The sequence below is a fragment of the Nerophis lumbriciformis genome, linkage group LG07, assembly GCF_033978685.3.
Source record: "Nerophis lumbriciformis linkage group LG07, RoL_Nlum_v2.1, whole genome shotgun sequence".
Taxonomy (NCBI): domain Eukaryota; kingdom Metazoa; phylum Chordata; class Actinopteri; order Syngnathiformes; family Syngnathidae; genus Nerophis; species Nerophis lumbriciformis.
In genome coordinates, this window is record NC_084554.2 from 39,811,772 (window position 1) to 39,832,182 (window position 20,411).

The following is a 20,411-nucleotide window of genomic DNA, read 5'->3' on the forward strand; positions in this document are numbered from 1 at the left end:
TCCCTTTTATAACCCGTTTTTGGAGTCTGCCGTCAAGGTGTTTGTTTCCTGGAGGCGTTCCCGGATTGCAAATGAAACCACGCTCCACCTTCCCAAAAAGTATCATAATCTATCTTTTGCAAATGTATATTGTTTAAATATACGCCTTGAAGTTGGGACCGCTATTTTTTTTCCAGACAAGGTCAAAAATAAACTTGATAAACATTATATAAATGCAGTACAGTCAAACCTTTATTTGTTATAATTCTGATGCTCATGGCATACAGTTTTTGAAACTCCAAATTTTTACACCAAGTAAATGTAATTGTTGGAACAAACAAACTTTGCAAAATATTTACATTTTTGAAGTTTAACTTGTAGATTCACCCCGCCACATTAGGTACACTTGCACACCCTCCGATCGATTTAGGTGCATAAGAAAGCTGGTTTTATTAGATGAAAATAATATTTTATCCTACCTTTTTGTGTTTCCTAACAGCCTGAAGCAGCTGAAAGCTTGACTTAATGTCCAGATATGTACGTCCACCTCGGTCTGACATCACAACGTAGCCAGACTGCAAAATAACGCAACAGAGGCATCCAAAACTGCTCACGTCCAAATGCATAAACATTATGATTTGGCACTTTGGCATTGTTTAACACAGGTATTCAACATTGTAACAACATTTATAAGTCAGAAAAAACAAATTTCATCATATGTCCCATTTAATATGAAATAACTCGAGAATACTTGTTAAATTGTATAAAACTAATTTGGGGGTTAAATGGTTGACAAGTACAATAGCGTAATGACCCGAATATAAGACTATTATTATTCAGTATATAATCGTCTCAGTTACAATTATCATCGACCATTTTTTTCCACAAGAAAAAATCCTTATACTCGGAGTGTACTGTTTGTAAAAGAAAATTAACAGATAGCACGAGACAATTTATTTCCGAGTGAGGCAGAGCTTTTCTGCTTGTCACACACAATGCTAGAGATTTTATAGAAATTGACAATGCCAGAAAATGGTTAATGGAAAACCCATTCACACACACATTCACACACTGATGCCATGCAAGGCCCTATCCACGACCCATCAGGAGCGAGGGTGAAGTGTCTTGCTCAAGGACACAATGGACGTGGCGAGGTTGGTAGAAAGTGGGGATCAAACCAGTAACCCTCAGGTTGCTGGCACAGCCACTCTCCCAACTGCGCCAACTGATTTGATTGGTTGATTAATTTTGTCTTTGAAAATATGTTTTCCCAAAAAAAAAAGGGGGTTGTGTTACATTCAGAGAGCGTCTTATATTAAGAATAATCTTATATCAAGGGCTGTCTTTTATGAAAGTCAATTAAAGTCAGTATTAAATAAAGACTTCAATCAATAGTCGGATCTTTATGTTTGCATCATAATATTGTTCTAATATTAAAGATGTAGGATTTATTTAACATTTGAAACTTGCTGTTTTACTGGTTAGGACAGGGGTCTGCAACCCGCGGCTCCGGAGCCGCATGCGGCTCTTTGACCACTCTGATGCTGCTCAGCTGCATACTTGTCGACCCTCCCGATTTCAGTGCCTCTCCCAGAAATCTCCCGGGGGAAATATTCTCAGATTTTCACCCAAACAACAATAATAAGGGTGTGCCGTGATGGCACAGCATTTAGCGCCCTCTACAACCTGTACAAACAGCGTGCCAGCCCAGCCACATGTTGCATGCAGCTTCTGCTTGCACACGTAAGTGACAGCAAGGCATACTTGGTCAACAGCCATACAGGTCACACCGAGGGTGGCCGTACAAACAACTTTAACACTGTTACAAATATGCGCCACACTGTGAACCCACACCAAACAAGAATGACAAACACATTTCGGGAGAACATCCGCACCGTAACACAAAATAAACACAACAGAACAAATACCCAGAATCCCATGCATCCCTAACTCTTCCGGGCTACATTATACACCCCCGCTACCACCAAACCCCGCCCCTCCCAACCCTGCCCCCCACACATCAACCCCCCCCTCCCCCTCTGTGCGTCGGTTGAGGTGGCCGGGGTTTGCAAAAGCTGCATACAACATGTGACTGGGCTGGCACACTGTTTGTACAGGTTGTAGAGGGCACTAATTGCTGTGCCATCACAGTACGCCCTTATTATTGTTATTTGGGTGAAAATCAGCAGACATTCAATAGAATAGTTGCCCTGAAATTCGGGAGTCTCCCAGAAAAATCGGGAGGGCTGTCAAGCGCCATTCATATAAAACTTGCGGGCCGTATTAACATTACATTTTCATATTAAGGTGCGGGCCGCGTGTCTGAGACCCCTGGTTTATACATAGCACAAAGCAAAAAAAAACTTTGTATGCAGTGTTATTTCATTTTAAATTTCAAAAGAGTTTTGTGGCTCCCATTGTTTTCTTTATTTTGTGAAACTGGTCAAAATGGCTCTTTGAGTGGTAAAGGTTGCCGACCCCTGGGTTAGGAGGAAAAGTCATTTATGGTGATGTGACATAAAGTGAAGCAAAGAGAGGAACCGGGGTGTATTACACACCCCGGTTCCTCTCTTTGCTTCGCTTTAACATTTGTCCTCAATTTCCTCTTTTTGATCTCAAAGGGAATAAGCGGTAGAAAATGGATGGATGGATGGATCTCAAAGAACTAGTGACGTGTTGTATTTTAACAACATACCTCTTTTTTGGTCCACTTCAGTGTAAGACTCTGTCCGAGGTGTGCGAGCATATCGTGTGCGTGTCGTCTGACCCGCTGGTGTCCCAGTCGGCCCACCTGGAGCTCGTGCACCTCAACAATGTCAAAGCCGCCGAAGGCCTGGTAGGGCGATGATACAGTTTTTAAATCATGAATAAAGCAGGAACAAGCACACCTTTTATTGTGTTGTGTCCCTTAGGGAATGTACATCAAGTCGACCTATGACGGCCTCCATGTGATCACAGGAACCACTGAGGGGGTAAGTAGCTGCTTCAATGACGCAAATAACTACTTAGTCAATGAAAAAAGCAATGTAAGTTGTGTTTGAAGGACACAATAGCCTGTTTCCAAGAATATCTCAACTATCTGCTTGCACGGCATGACATAAGTGCGTGAGGATCAATAAGCTCATATCAACTCACGGTTTTGTTTTCCTGCATTTTCTTCTGGGCTTCTATAGTCTCCGGCCGACCGCTGTAAGAAGATCCACGCCGGGGATGAAGTCATTCAAGTCAATCATCAGACTGTGGTGGGTAAAAGAAAACCATAATTTTACATTTTACACACATGCAGTCATGTGAAAAAATGAAGACACCTCATTGGGTAAAATACATTCATGGTGCCCCTTAATTGTTGTGGTAACATTGCTTTCGAACAGGGCTTCTAAACCTTTTTGGCCTCGGGCCCAACTTTTCCACTACAGAGGGGCCTAGGGCCCACTCAAATATTAACACTGAATTAGAAATTTTACGCTTTATTTTATTCATATTCAAAATTATATCTAACCTTCTTACAATGTACAAACCTTGTCCAATAATATGAACGCATGTTTTAATCCCAAAGATTGTTATTTACTTAATACATAACATTTTGGTTCAGATCAGACTGATTAGAAAAATAAGTATAACCAAATATACTGCTTAAGAATACACTCAAAAATTACATTTACATACAATTATGTTGTGCTAAAATGAAATACATAATTAATAATGACGTTTTCTTAACTAAACTGTCAAAATTAAAGTGCAAACGAAAATAGAGCTTCACCACTTAAGTCATAAATTTTGCGCTTAAAAAACGTCTCTATGACTTTAGCTCCAAACTTCTTCGGTTTGTTTGATATTGTCATTACTGCCACAAGTGGTGGAAAAGTGCATTACAACAGTTGAGAAATAGATATGTTTTGGGAGCCCTCCAGGGTGCGCTCACGGCCCAAAAATGGTTAAGAAATACTGCTTTAGAAGACATGCTAGGATATAAGTGGTCCTTGAGTTACATTCCTCACACAATTGTAAGTTGAATTTTTTATTTTTACACATATAGGAGGACTTATTGTGCTAAACCATTAATTGGTATCTATTTGTGTGTATTTGGGATCTGCATTGGTCCTGAATTTTGAAATAGAACCATAGAAGCAGAGGAGAGATATAAAAAAATAAAAAATAAATACAAACTTTGCCTTTCTTCATGCTTCCTCTAAACGAGCTGTTTGGAATCTGCACAACCTGTGATGTTTTCATCAAGTGTGACGTCAGCGGATATCTCCATATATAATAGAAATAGACCCAAAGGTCTTTGCCATTGTAGTCCGATGCTGTAGTCAGTAAGTTCCTTCTTTTTCTCTATCCTCTTGTTGTGGGGCAGACTGGCTAGTACATGCACATGCATCCTACGCTTTTGCCATTTCTAATACAAAGTAGCGTATAGTTTGAACTTATATCTGTCAGTAGACTTGATATGGAAGCGCTAAAAACTAAAACATGGCTGACGGGGAGAGGATGCAGTCGAAGTGAAGGCACGTACTATAAATAGGACCGCCCACAAAACAGCTCATCCTGACAAGACAGTCAGAAAGTGTATTGAACATGGTCTGTAAAATATCATCTATGCAAAATTTTAACCAAAGAACCATTACATGTTATGTAGACCACAAGGAATCATCTAAATCTGGGGGGGGGGGAAATCATATGACCTCTTTAAGTCAATCCCACTGTATACCTGACAGTTATACAATACAAAAATAACACAATATACAAAAATGAAATGAAACGGTAATAAAAAAGAAGAGAGCACTAACTTATTAGGAAACTCACTTGTTGCTTTATCATCCCAACCAGCATTCTCATGAACTTAAATATGCAATCACGCACGAGCCTTAACTTGCCATAAACACTTTTACTTCATTAATTGTGCAAAACTTTGAGTAATATAGGATGATATTATAATAATAATAATGGATTAGATTTTATAGCGTGCTTTTCTATTATTAGATACTCAAAGCGCTCACAGAGAAGTGGGAACCCATCATTCATTCACACCTGGTGGTGGTAAGCTACATTTGTAGCCACAGCTGCCCTGGGGTAGACTGACGGAAGCGAGGCTGCCAGTTTGCCTTTCAAATACTTGCTCCGGGTGCAGGACACAAAACAAAATGTACGCTTTTTTATTCTTTTACGGCAGAAACCGATGTTTCCTATATAGTCCTATCAGTGACGTGCGGTGAGGTTGATGGCTGGTGAGGCACTGACTTCATCACAGTCAGATTAACAAACATATGAACCCTAAAGAGTAACTTATTCACCATTTGATTGGCAGCAGTTAACAGGTTATGTTTAAAAGCTCATACCAGCATTTATCCCTGCTTGGCACTCAGCATCAAGGGTTGGAATTGGGGGTTAAATCACCAAAAATTATTCCCGGGCGCGGCGCCGCTGCTGCCCACTGCTCCCCTCACCTCCCAGGGGGTGATCAAGGGATGGGTGAAATGCAGAGGACAAATTTCATTACACCTAGTGTGTGTGTGACAATCATTGGTACTTTAACTTAACTTTAACTTTACACATACAAACTGTAGCACACAACAAAAGCACATTCAATAAAAAACACGTTATTATGGTCTTACCTTTACTTATAAAGTCCATTCGCCGCTGTTGTGCTGGATTAATGAACCCCCTGACGGGTGTGTTATATCAACTAAAGCCCTCACTTAAACTTTCCACGTGCAAGATTGAATCTATTTAAAAAAGTGTAACCGAGGGTTTATAAATGTCGCCTATACTGTATGAAACTACAAAATAACAAACACGGAGGCTCCAGTTTACACGAGGACCAATTTATTTACATTCTTTCAAAAACCTGCGCTCCACTCCAACATGTCATCACTTCCGCTCTTGGCGCCTTCAAAATAAGAGCTCAAGGCATATACTGTATAACAGCGCATAACAGGAACTTAACATCACAAATAGGAAAGCCCATAAAAATAGGTTACAAAAGTTATTTAATAAGAAGCCAAAAAGTATATATAGTTACTACCCCATAGTATATACTGTATCTATATATATATGTACAATATATATATATATATATATATATATATATATATATATATATATATATATATATATATATATATATATATATATATATATATATAAGGAAGAATAGGTAGTAACTATATATAGTTACTACCCCATAGTATATATCTATATATACACATACATACTGTACATATATATACACAGTATATATGCTGTATATATACATATATATATATATCAATCAATCAATCAATCTTTATTTATATAGCCCTAAATCACAAGTGTCTCAAAGGGCTGCACAAGCCACAACGACATCCTCGGTACAAAGCCCACATACGGGCAAGGAAAAACTCACCCCAGTGGGACGTCGATGTGAATGACTATGAGAAACCTTGGAGAGGACCGCATATGTGGGTAACCCCCCCCCCTCTAGGGGAGACCGAAAGCAATGGATGTCGAGTGGGTCTGACATAATATTGTGAGAGTCCAGTCCATAGTGGATCCAACATAATAGTAAGAGTCCAGTCCATAGTGGGGCCAGCAGGACACCATCCCGAGCGGAGACGGGTCAGCAGCGTAGAGATGTTCCCAGCCGATGCACAGGCGAGCGGTCCACCCCGGGTCCCGACTCTGGACAGCCAGCACTTCATCCATGGCCACCGGACCTGTGCCCCCCCCCCCCCTCAAGGAAAAGGGGAGCAGAGGAGAAAAGAAAAGAAACGGCAGATCAACTGGTCTAACAGGGGGGCTATTTAAAGGCTAGAGTATACAAATGAGTTTTAAGATGGGACTTAAATGCTTCTACATATAGCACATATATATATATATATATATATACATATACATATATATATATATATATATATATATATATATATATATATATGTATATATATATATATATATATATATATATATATATATATATATATATATATATATATATTGTGCCTCAAAAGAAATTAATGTTTGCCTTGGTGCCCTTCTAACTTGCCTTGGTGCCCTAAAATATGAGCCCTCCTTTAAGGCAACACTTGCCTTGACCATAAAAAGTTAAAATTCGAGGCCTGTATGCATCTTCTCAAAAGCAGGCCTTTAAAATGCCCAGTGAGTGTATGTTGTTACGTCACACGCTATAGATAGTCACCACCTCCACCTGCACAAAAAGAGCCAGCACACTAGCTAAGACCCAACCTTCACAAAGCTTCTGTTCCCTCCGTCCCTTTTCCTCCAGGTGGGCTGGCAGCTGCGCAACCTGGTGGGCTCGCTGCGGGCCGACAAGGGCGTCGTGTCCCTGACCTTGAAAAAGCGCCCGCAGAGTACGCTCAGCTCGGCTCCGGCCCTGCTCAAGAACATGCGCTGGAAGCCCCTGGCTCTGCAGGTGGGAGGAGTGGGGGGGGACCGGCTCTACTGTACCTTTTATAGACTTTATTAAGAACTGGCCCACTTTATCCCTGGCGGGCTCGCATCACACGAGCTTCAGCTAAAGCGTCTAATTAGGTCAGAGGGCTGATTTTGTTTGCCAGACGAATTCCACCAGAGGGTACGACTATGCACACTGTCCACTATCATTCTCTGTGTTGTCGCAAATTAGCAAATGTAAATCCATAATTAACTATGATTAGACACACAAAAACAAAGCTGCTATTTCAGTCTCCAAGTCAAAGGTTTGTTTGTGTTGCATTACATATACTTAATCGTTCTTTTGTCCTTGATTGCATGTGCATATCTAGTCAAAAAAAAAATTTACGTGGTGTTTACAGCATTCCTAAATTGGGGCCATTAACCTGCTCAGCACAATGTTTTTATTAGCAATAAATGTGATGGTGATGAGCCAACAAAGAGGAGTTATACTGCAAAGCCTGCATGGAATTGTACAATTTTTCTTCATATATTAAATATTAGGGGTGTGACTTTTTGGGCACCGAACAATTCAATCCGATCTCGATTCCTGGGGTGACAATTTGATTCAACACAGGTTTCGATTCAAACAGATTCTCACAACGCACTATTTGGTATCATAATTATAATGAAACTTTTTCAAAAGAGGTTACAGGTTAGAAACACTACTTCTGTTTGCACAGAGATAGCCTAAAACATATTTTAATAATTGACTCTTATACAAATTTTTTTTTTTTTCAAAATTCCATCCATCCATTTTCTCCCGCTTGTGCTTTTTGATTCTGAAAAAAAATCGGAATGAATAGGAATCACCATTCAGATGTGAATACATTTTTTGTGCACCATAATTAAATATATAATAACTAATTGATCGATTACTCGATTACTAAAATAGTATAAATACAGATCTTCTGCCTGCCAGATTGTTCATATTTTTTTTATTTTTTTTTGGCACATTAACATGTGTGCATTAATATAACATTTTTGTAAAACTCTCCGCTGTTCGCTGCCATACATATCACCACCGCTATAATGTGTGATCTTTTACAGTGGCCCTGCAGAAACTATGTCCGTATATTCAAAGTTCCGGCCATTCTGTGCGGTCCGGATTTTGTCATTTTTTGTTAGTTACATAACATTTAACAATGATTTAAGCAACAGAATATAAATCAAAGCTTTTTTCTAAGCTTTGCAGCCCTGATGAGTCCAGTCATTTGTGCTGAACTGATGAATAGGCAGTAGTGTTCCACTCCAGTCCTGCAGGGGGCGGCATAGCTCGGTTGGTAGAGTGGCCGTGCCAGCAACTTGAGGGTTGCAGGTCCGATTCCCGCTTCCGCCATCCTAGTCGCTGCCGTTGTGTCCTTGGGCAAGACACTTTACCCACCTGCTCCCAGTGCCACCCACACTGGTTTAAATGTAACTTAGATATTGGGTTTCACTATGTAAAGCGCTTTGAGTCACTAGAGAAAAGCGCTATATAAATATAATTCACTTCACTTCACATAGTGTATTACTAGGTGAACTACTGCCACACACAGCAAGAATCAGGCAGGTCTCTGCTCCAAGTGGACAATTATGGTTAAAAGCGAAGAAGCAAGTTCCTCCATTTGTACCTTTATCAGGATCTCTTACCTCTTCCTCCTATCCGGGAAATCGCCAAAAGCCGCTGCCTGACCAGGGCTCAGAAAATCTGTAGAGACTCCTCCCACCCCCACCAAGGACTGTTTTCACTGCTGGACTCTAGAAAGCCTCCGTAGCAGAACCTCCAGGTTCTGTAACAGCTTCTTCCCTCAGACCAAAAGACTATTGAACGCATCATAATAATCCCCTCAATTCCCCCCCAAAAACGGATTAACTCGCTGGAATATAAAGACAATATAACATACATCCTTAAACGTGGATGCATATGCAAAAGTGCAATATATTTACTGTATCTGTACAGTAATCTATTTATATCTGCACCTTATTGCTCTTTTATCCTGCACTACAACGAGCTAATGCAATGAAATTTAGTTCTTATCTGTACTGTAAAGTTCAAATTTGAATGACAATAAAAAGGAAGTCTAAGTCCAAGTCTATCTGCACCAACATTTATTTTAAGTCCTATTCCTCACTCTATCCGCCATCTTTCTACATATTTCCGTGGTTATAAAGTGTTTGCATTGCTGGGAGGTACTGTCATTTAAGTAGTGGCGGTATTTAACTTTTTGCAGCCAACCAGAAGCCCGGGCAGCAGCTCAACCACGCCCTCAAACACCCCCACCAAGAGCTCCGCCCTCCAGGATCTTTACATCCCACCTCCACCCATAGAGCCCTACGCCCCCAGGTAAGGAAGCCCAACAAGGATTTCAGACTTTTTCTTCGGTCTCTGCTTTTCTTTGACTTTCTGTGCGTTTGCTGTCGCCATAGAGACGAGACGGGCACCTTGTCTGGTGACGAAGTGTCCCGCGGCCACAGCGGGGGCGTCGCCAAACGGTCCGATTCGCCCAACTCCTTCCTGGATCAAGAGTCTCAGCGGCGAGAAGACGAGGAGCCGGTTTACTGCACCACGCCTACATATGGTACCGAGTTCATTGTCCACTTGACAAAAACAATCACCAAGCTGTGAACAACTTCCGATCCATTCCCAAGCAAGGGAAGTGACCAGGCTCTCATTGTGGATGGCTGCTTACAGGCAGGCTCCGGCCTATCTCCATGCCTGTGGAGTGCAACTGGGGGGGCGACTACGAAGACCCCGCCAAGCTTAACAGAGAAACCCGCAGAGGTGAGTATAACTCAGTCAAAAAGTCGCCGCCTCGCCGCAACATGAGGAGGTTTACGGACCTCGATGCACCGCCATGCTGCACTCCCAATTTTCCCCGTGATTAGCATAAGCAGAGCGAAAGGAAGATAGTTGGTTCAGAAAATGAAAGACGGGCGGCCCGGATGGGGGAAATATTACGATCCATAGACTATTCTTCCTGACCTCCACCTGAATCCCTTCACGCAGTTGCCATAGCAACGCTGACAGCAGCTCTTGTCAGCGTCTGCTTCCTTTGCCTGCCCGCTCGCTGCCTAGCAACCAGGCCAGGACAAGGAGGGATACTGGAGGTATCAATAAGGACACCCGAGCATCCTCTCTGGTGGCATGGGTGAACAAAATATATACAAATTAGGGAGTTGACAGGACACATTTATCGATAAGTCTTCATAGTATTATGCCGTACTCATTGTTTTAGTGATTTGATTAGTTTTCATTTTGTTGAATCAAGAACAACCGCAGTAAATTTTGTGTGCATAATTTTACTTAGCTTTAAAAAAGACTTCAATATTTTCACGCAAATGCAATTTTATCGTGGAGTGACGATACAGGAAATTTTTTTTAAATGTTTTACGTCGTTTGTGTTCTTCAGTTTTATTCAAAGTACCATGAAATTAGCTGGCGAGCACACCATTTGGAGTCTTCTCACTCATCTTTGCATTGACCTGATCACTAACCCTATAACGACCTGCTCCACCTTTCAGGTAACCATCCGCGGTTGGTGTAAAAGAGCAGGTGCGGTCAAAATAAATTGTGCGATTAATCTGTGTTCATGCCTAATTAATCGCCTGAGTTAACTTTGACAGCCCCAGTTTTTCAACTCTGCATGCTCTTCCTGACGCTACCTTCCCTTTTATCCGGGCTTAGGACATCTCCAACAGCGAGGTTGTTGGGGCAAGAGTTGGGAATTGAACCCTTGCCGTCTGCACAATAGGCAGCAGGCACCGACTGGGCACTCAGACAAAAGAGCCCGAGTTGTTGCAGTAACACACCACATCCAGCAGATAGCATAACTGTGAAAAAAGCCTGACATTTATGTAGGGATGTGTACCGTTCATATTTGAACCGATACGATATCAAGGCCTGGTACCTGGGAATCGATACCGGTATTGAACAGTACCAATTTTCGGCACTTTTGTGTGCGTTAATAAATAGTACTGTATTTTTCCGATTATAAGTCGCTCCGGAGTATACATCGCACCGGCCGAAAATGTATAATAAAGAAGGAAAAAAACATATATACTGTACGTCGCACTCGAGTATAAGTCGCATTTTTGGGGGAAATTTATTTGATAAAATCCAACACCAAGAATAGACATTTGAAAGGCAATTTTAAAATAAATAAAGAATAGTGAACAACAGGCTGAATAAATGTACGTTATAAGAGGCATAAATAACCAACTGAGAATGTACCTGGTATGTTAACGTAACATATTATTGTAAGAGTCATTCAAATAACTATAACATATAGAAGATGCTTTACTTTTACCAAACAATCTGTCGCTCCTGATCGCTAAATCCGATGAAATCTTCTTCCTCGTTGTCGCTCTTTGTATGCGCCTCTAGCGTCCTTTCTTTCTGCTGCTCGATCGCCGTTTTCTGCTGCATATTTCACTACGTCCGGCTTGTAATCTGCAGTATATGATTTCCTTTTCGGTGCCATTTTTGTTCAGCCTTTCTCAGTTTTTATAAGTTACCGCTAATGTTGAAATGATCCATTTTAATAGCTACCGCAGTAGCATATAGCAGTTAGCATCCCATGACCCACAATGCACTTCTGCCATGACCCTCCCCCGCCGAATTCTTAGTGGTTGACGTGTGTATGACGATTGCTGACGTAAGTGTGACGATTGTTGACATTTGCTTCGTCTCTTTCGTGAATGAGATAAATAATATTAGTTAATAATTTCACACATAAGTCGCTCCGGAGTATATGTCGCACCCACGGCCAAACTATGAAAAAAACTGCGATTTCTAATCCGAAAAATACGGTAAGTGTTTTTGATAATACAATCTCATTTTTTATTGTAACATTTAAAATTCAGCTGATTAACTGTTGTCCAGTTGTTATATATTGTTCAATTATGACATTTGAGTCTTAATTGCAGGTATTACACGAAGCTACAATTACAGTTGCAAGACAAAGACGTTAGATGGTAGTAATGTTTAGCTGTTTGATTTTAACGTACATCTTAGTTGTAGTTTTCATTAACCAATTTGGAGGTGTTGAAATCACCATGTAAAGTTGCTAATATTAATCAGTAGCATGTCAACAGCAAAGCCAATGTATGATAGCATCAAGCTAGCAAATTTTGGTACAAGTAGAGCTTAACTTTACTTACATTGGAGCGTTTTTTGAGTCAATGTCTTTGTTGGCATTGAAAATTGCAACAATACCTAGAGCAGTGGTTCTTAACCTTGTTGGAGGTACCGAACCCCACCAGTTTCATATGCGCACCGAACCCTCCTTTAGTCCATCCATTCATCCATCCATTTTCTACCGCTTATTCCCTTTGGGGTCGCGGGGGGTGCTGGAGCCTATCTCAGCTACAATCGGGCGGAAGGCGGGGTACACCCTGGACAAGTCGCCACCTCATCGCAGGGCCAACACAGATAGACAGACAACATTCACACTCACATTCACACACTAGGGCCAATTTAGTGTTGCCAATCAACTGGACGGCGTGGCGCAGTGGGAGAGTAGCCGTGCGCAACCCGAGGGTCCCTGGTTCAATCCCCACCTAGTACCAACCTCGTCATGTCCGTTGTGTCCTGAGCAAGACACTTCACCCTTGCTCCTGATGGGTGCTGGTTAGCGCCTTGCATGGCAGCTCCCTCCATCAGTGTGTGAATGTGTGTGTGAATGGGTAAATGTGGAAGTAGTGTCAAAGCGCTTTGAGTACCTTGAAGGTAGAAAAGCGCTATACAAGTACAACCCATTTATCATTTATTATAACTTATCCCCAGGTGCATGTCTTTGGAAGTGGGAGGAAGCCGGAGTACCCGGAGGGAACCCACGCAGTCACGGGGAGGACATGCACACTCCACACAGAAAGATCCCGAGCCCGGGATTGAACCCAAGACTACTCAGGACCTTCGTATTGTGAGGCAGATGCACTAACCCCTCTACCACCGTGCCCCTTCTTTAGTGAAAAAAAAAAAAAAAAAAAATTTTCAAATTCAAGACAAAGTTACCGGTATATGTTTTTGGTAACACTTTAGTATGGGGGAACATATTCTAAGTAACAAAGACTTAATTCAGAGTTATTTGGTTAGGGTTAGAGGGTTAGGGCCAGGGTTGGAGGGTTAGGGTTATAATAAGGCCATGCTGTTTAAAGCATTCATAAGTACTTAATAATGACTAGTTAAGAGCCAATATGTTACTAATTTGCATGTTAATAAGCAACTAATTAATGGTGAATATGTTCCCCATACTAACGTGTTACCATGTTTTATTACTGGTGCACAAAAGGAACCGTGCATGAACATCACCTTGTTCAAACAACAAAACCAACAGTGCATAAACTCACAATAAATTACACACCTGCAAATCAGTGTGACTTCTGCTGTTGCCGTATCGGTAATACGACAATAGGGAGAAGTTTTTATTTACACGATGAGTTGGGTGTGTCTTGACCTCCGCCGAACCCCTGAGCCCGACTCACCGAACCCCTAGGGTTCGATCGAACCCAGGTTAAGAACCACTGACCGAGAGGTAGTTTGCTGGAGTGATTTGCAAAGTGCCAAAATGCAACCGGCAACCAGATGTGTGTCATGCGCAACCTAAGTACCTAAACATGGAAGCGTTGGATTTTATGTGAATCAGTGCTCGATGCCAAAAAAAAGGACCGGATTCGATACTTATCCCTACATTTATGGTATTTTCCCCCCTACCAGCGTGAACTCCGTTTTTTTGTCACAACAAAGTCTAAATGACATACTCGATCCTGCTCTAACACGATGGGTTGGTTGCTCTCACAGAAGCGACGCTGATGCGCTACGTGGGCCTGCCGGGGGCCGACGAGCGACTTGGCTCCGACGACTACGCCTCCCACACGGCCCGCCCGGGCAAGCGGTCCAACGACACTGCCAAGCGCGCCAAAAGGCGTAGCCACCACAGCCAAAGCCCCTCCCACTACATACTCCAGGCAAACCAGAGAGAGTCGCCACCAAGAGACCCCGCATCCATTTATCACGTAAGCCGTCTCTTTTTTCCTCACCAGACTGTCAGGTTTAAAACAACCAGGTCAACCACATGGCTTAAGCTCCGCCCTTCGCGCTGTTGCAGAGCGGGACTTTCGCGAATGCTGACGCGTCATGTCCGTCTGCAGACAGACGGCGAGGCCGACGCTGATCTTTTACATCTTGACAGCATCTCTTGGAGAACTGTTTACGTGCGCGTTTTGGTGCATACGCGGCGGCTGCTGCTGCGATGGCAGATGGGGCGTCAGTGGGTGTGGGCGGGCCCTTGTCGTGCGTCTTTGGCGAGCGGCGGGCCGTGAATAGCTGAGCGCCAGGCGCCAATATTTGCCACGCTGTGACGTCGTCGCTGTTCATGTTCTCCCACGGGGACCTGTCGCGAGGTCACCTTTTAATATCAACGGCCATATTTTACTTGATAAACTGCTCACACTTCCTTCATCGGCGCGACGCCCTCTTGCGCCCCTCCTTTATCGCTGATCTATGTTTAGAAGATCTGCAAATTATTTTCCCTCCTGTGTGTTCTCTGCCTGCTCTCCTTGCTCCTCAACCATCCATCATCTTTACTACCCAAGATTCTGTGCAGCCAAAAAGGTCACCAAGATCATTAACATCCTGACTCTTCTTCTTCTCCGCTTCCTTTGGCAGACGTACCAACAGGCCTCGTCGCTACAGACAAAGACTCGCAAGAAGAATAAAGGTGAGCAAGGCCGCCGCTTTGAGGCTGCATTTACATGTTTGGTTGATTTAAAAGGAGAGAGAAAAGAGAAAGGTATCTAAGGGGATCTGATCACTCGCTCCTGCTCCATCTTTTTAGTCCTTGTCAACAAGCGGCGTTACGATGCATAACGTCACCGAGGGCTGGGCGATATGGACGAAAAAGTATATCTCGATATATTTTTACTTAAACTCGATATTCGATATTCACTCGATATAATTTCCGGTGAAAGTATACATATACAGATATTTATTTTTGAGCGAGATTCACTGAAATTGAAGTGAATGACAACTGTACTATAAACAGTCAGTGGCACTTTTATTAAGCCAGTTAGTCAAGTTGGGTATTAACAGCACAGAAAAGAATCTGTTTAAGTAGCACAGAATTCCATAACATAAATAAAATACAAAAATATTATTTCTACGTAAAATAAATAACATAGCTATGAAACAAATACATTTTTGGCAGCATTTCTCGTGCAAACTCGAGTACAGTTTGGATTTGGGCTTACATGGTAAACAACTCAAATTAATGTTTTATCCAGACGCATACATTTGTCCAAATGTGGCAAAGTAGACGCATTGTGGGTTTCCTGGATGTCGTCTACATCGCTAAAAAAAAAAATCTAAAGAAGAGAATCCCTCTGCTAACTTCCACTGATTAGCCTAATCTCAACCAATCGCGACTCATCGTAGAAAACAACCAACTAATCACGGATGTTCTTATACGTGCAAGCAGTCTTGGAAGGAGGAAGGGGAGGGGTTTAATAGCCCATGAGAGAGTGTGAGGGACAACAAGGAACACAACAAGTAAGCGGCGTTTGGTCATTTTAACGTGAAATAAATTATATCGATATTACGATACTTTCTTAATTCATATCTTGTTTAAAAATATATCGATACATCTTACAAACTCGATATATCTTTGTAACAACAAACATCACAGACTGTCCAATTTGTAATATTATGGTTTAGGTATATTTTGAACATGCATAAAGTTACGATATACATCACAATGTCCAGTTTCTCTTTACAACACGTCCGAAAAGAAGTAGAAAGAAGCAGAGCTTATTCAATCCTACCCCTTTTCCATTTCATAGCGATTTTTAACGCATTTAATTTACCTTCTCTTCTCAATTTGTACACAATTTAACTCCGTAAATAATAATGAAGGTCTCAAAAACAGTTAAATAAGTTACTATTCACAAAATGAGACGAATACGATTATCTCATTTTCAATAAAGATCAAAATGTCTATCAGAATTCTTCTTCCTTGTACTTTGTAAACACTCAGTTTGAACACTTTCTAAAAGTGGATCATAATAGAATTTGACTTCTTTGTTTGAACTATTAGTGATGTGCGATACCACTGATGTTCTTTCCAATCCAATACCAAGTGAAATTCAGGCTGGTATTGGCGATATCAATCTGATACTTTGGGCAAATATATCTAGCATGTCTGCTAAAATTTAAAAAGTTGTGTATTTTCCAATAATACCATATCTATCTAAAAAAAAACAACTGAAAAATGAAAGAAAAAAACAGCAAAAAATATCAGAATGTAATGAGAAATAGCTGAATTTTTTAAACAAATAATAATATACTTAGTCACCTATAATACAAACTTTTGTCTTTAAATATATATATATATATATATATATATATATATATATATATATATATATATATATATATATATATATATATATATATATATATATATATATATATATTTGTGTGTGTGTGTTTAAATGTTGTTTTTTTTTTTAAATATAAAAATTGGCCCCCCTTACTTGGCTGCTCAGTATGCGGCCCTCGGTGGAAAACGTTTATAGACACACCTGATCTAAAATATTAGAAGCTCTCAAGATAAAATAAAATATACCTAAAATATATACAAAGTTTAGTGAGTTGGTTAATGAAAAAAATAAAATAATCACTTTTTAATATTTTTTTTAAAATTACAACAACCATAATAAACACTGTCAAATGTGTGACTGAACAGTATTATTGTCATACTGGCAGAATTTTTGACACACTAGGTTATGCAGTTACATAATCGTATTATTCTTTTTATTGTATTCTTACATGAGGAAAAAAAAAATAGCACAAAAATGGGTATGTAATGAGAAAAAGCTAATATGTTCTAACTAATAATTAATAATAATATACTTAGTGACCAATGATTAGCGTTTAATTAAACGATATCAATATGGCCATATTGAAAAGTCTAAATATTCGGCCCTTAGAGGAAAAAGTTTGTACACCCCTGAACTAAACTATCGTTATTTTGATTTGAAAATTGATATTAGAGCATAAAGATCTGGTATTGGCCATATCGATTTTTCAGTATCGATCCGCACATCACTATAATCCATTCCATAATTGATTCCACATACTGATATGCTAAAGGTTGTAAGTGTTGTGCGTGCAAACATCCATCCATCCATCCATTTTCTACCGCGTAGCAGGGAACAAATCTTTTCAATAACATTTTTCTCTAAGTTTATATTTCTCCTCCTTTGCTGAGAAGAATTGTTGCACATTCTTGGGTAGCAGGTTCCAGTTTACTTTGTGCATCATTTTAGCTGTTTGAGGATTTCAATATTTCTCAAACAGTGTTCTCAGTATCCAACAGTACCTACGATTCTAACCAACCTCTTTTGTAACACATTGAGTGAATCAAGTGTGCTTTCGTAGTCCTTTCCCCATATTTCTACACAATAACTCATATGGTATAACTATAGTGAGCAGTAGAGAATATGGAGTGTTTTTTTTGGCCAATACATATTTTGATTTGTTTATTATTGATGTATTTCTTGCCACCTTATGTTGTATGTTTTATAAGAATTTTTCAGTTCATTGTATCATCTATTATTACACTCAAAAATGTGGTTTCTTTTGCTCTGTTAATACTCACGTTGTCTATTTATGTTTGAAGTTTCTCTTCTACTCTGTGTATCAAATGACAATGGCCCTTAAAGTATATTTCATGAGCTCTTGGTAAAATCTCAGCTGGTAAATATAGCACAGACCCTGGGCAAATTAAGGCCCGGGGGCCACAAGCGGCCCGTTGAGCTTTTCAATCTGGCCCGCCGGACATTCCCAAATAATTTTTTTAGATCTTTAAGATGGAAACTGTAGCTGTCATTATGATGTGCAGTGATGTTTTCTAATGACCGTAAGTCTTGAACTATACAAAGTATTTCAATGGTTGGAATCTGCGCTTATGGATGATATACCAGTTACTATGGTAATCTAATTAGTTACTATGGTAATCTAATTAGTTACTATGGTAATCTACGTCACAGCAGCTCAGACGAGGCACCAAGCAGTGTGGGCGGGAAGCGTTTCCACAGACGCGGAAGGAGATTTTCACAACAAAGTTCTAAAGCTTAGTGATATATAGAATAGAATAGAAAGTATTTTTTTGATCCCTGGGGGGAATTCAGCAAATATTAGATATATCAGATTGTAGGTGGGTTTATTTTGTACACTTCGCGTGCATTTTTGTTGCGTTTCACTTGATTGTAAAATATGTCGATCAAAAAAGGGTGTGACATACATATTTTGTCAATATTCAGTGTTTTATCGTTCATAGAAAAATTAAAAATTCCATTACGTTTTTTAAGGCGGTCTGTCATAACGTTTTTAGCATTCAATCAGACTTTATTGTGAGGTTTTGTATTAGTGTTCCTAAAAATAGATATACCGGCCACCCAGACAAATTTTTTTCTCTAAATGTGGCCCCATAGTCAAAATAATTGCCCAGGCCTGATATAGCAGAATATAAAAATAGTGTATGTATTTAACACAGCAGATTACATTATGGTTTACAATATTTTGAGTTACATCACATAAAAAGCAAAGTCCTTACTTTGTGAATGTGTGGGTTTTTTTATACCTGTGATGGATTAAGTCAGGGGTGTCCAAAGTGGCTCAATAAAGTGGTAAATCAGCATTATCTAGCTTAGGTACAGCACTCTCATTATACATTTGGATGAAAATAGTCAATGGAGGAAATGTAGTACAGTAACGAGTGTGCATTATTTCACACTGTGGCCTATTTCAATGAACCTACCATAGCATATTGTCATTACAAAGCAATGTACACCACGTGTTATACTCACCAACACTCATTTATTTTCTTTCATTCGGTTCATCAATTGCTAATGAATTTAATAGTGATTCTTTTTAAGGAAATGGTGGTTTTTTACTCCAACTCGGCTTGAAAAAAAGAGCAAATATGTCAATGAAGTCGTTCGAGCTTCGAGAACAACGCGGTTCATTTTTCTTCATTTTTTGTGCATTTCCGCCACCAATTTGTGCCATCCAATCAAAGAACACGATACTGCTGTCACCGTCTTTCTGAGCTAACATTTGATTGGTTAGCTCATTTAGGTAAACAAAACAACTCCGGAAGTAGCGGCAGCTGAGGCAATTAGGCAACAAGTGTTTACTCTTTAGAGATTTGCTCCTTCTAATAGTGTTTAAAGGAATGGGGAAAAAAAAAACATTGACCCCGCAGAATATCTCAATCTAAGCCATAAATTTGGGTGAAAAAGTGAACAATGACGTCAGCAACATGGCTAATTGTAGGGCCTCCCACCTGTGAGTATTAGTGCCTTCAATTTTTTTTATCCATTTGTCTCACTTAAGTTACTGTACATCCGTTTATTTTCCTCTTTGTGTGCGACGATAAACATGTTTTTTTGGTCCCGCCGGCCTTTGGTTTGTGTCACCATCTGCTGTGATGAAAAAAACAAAACTCTGAAAGCTTCATCTCCATCTGCATATTTCAGCAGAGATCTGTGTTTGTGTACTTACAACAAAAATGCGACTGAAAGAGCTATCCAATAATCGTGGAATGAGGTGCATAAATCCCCCCTTTTTAGTAGGTAATGAAACATTAGTCACTTTTTTACTTCCAGGTGGAGCCAATCTTTCTGCTAAACAACATAAATAAAATCAGATGAACAAACTACAAGCCACTGAATTACGTACGCCCACACATACAGCATCATAAGCAGCTCTCAGTATTATGCAGCGCATTTCTACATCCCTGCAATAATAATCATATTAAGTACTTGAAATGGACTATTATTGTGTTTATAAAGGCTTCTGTTCCTCTCAATGGCCAATGAGAGAACATTGCACTGTGGGAACTAATTGCAATCTTGCTGTTTGTGCCCGTATTGAGCTATACTGTGTTCCTCTAAAATAAATAGACTATTGGATCTCGGTCGGCTGCAGGCTCTAACGAGGAGCCCGCTGTGAAAAATGA

The 20,411-nt window shown here is 40.2% G+C and overlaps 1 protein-coding gene and 1 long non-coding RNA gene across 4 annotated transcripts in view; one reads left to right on the forward strand and one right to left on the reverse strand.

The window, feature by feature from the left end:
- Positions 1–20,411, forward strand: part of cnksr2a (connector enhancer of kinase suppressor of Ras 2a) — a 91,217-nt gene that overhangs the window by 27,970 nt on the left and 42,836 nt on the right. For all 3 annotated transcript variants that reach the window (XM_061965122.2, XM_061965120.1, XM_061965121.2), the window contains exons 6-14: positions 2,696–2,815; positions 2,892–2,951; positions 3,153–3,221; positions 7,244–7,390; positions 9,624–9,736; positions 9,820–9,971; positions 10,085–10,174; positions 14,192–14,406; positions 15,059–15,110. In XM_061965122.2, coding sequence (XP_061821106.1) covers positions 2,696–2,815; positions 2,892–2,951; positions 3,153–3,221; positions 7,244–7,390; positions 9,624–9,736; positions 9,820–9,971; positions 10,085–10,174; positions 14,192–14,406; positions 15,059–15,110 — 1,018 coding nt within the window. The remainder of the gene's footprint in view (positions 1–2,695; positions 2,816–2,891; positions 2,952–3,152; positions 3,222–7,243; positions 7,391–9,623; positions 9,737–9,819; positions 9,972–10,084; positions 10,175–14,191; positions 14,407–15,058; positions 15,111–20,411) is intronic.
- On the reverse strand, positions 2,677–19,392 carry LOC133609514 (uncharacterized). Its single transcript, XR_009815731.1, has 3 exons — positions 19,258–19,392; positions 3,115–3,216; positions 2,677–2,812 (listed from the first exon to the last, which is right to left on the reverse strand). It is a non-coding gene; the product is annotated as an uncharacterized lncRNA (long non-coding RNA).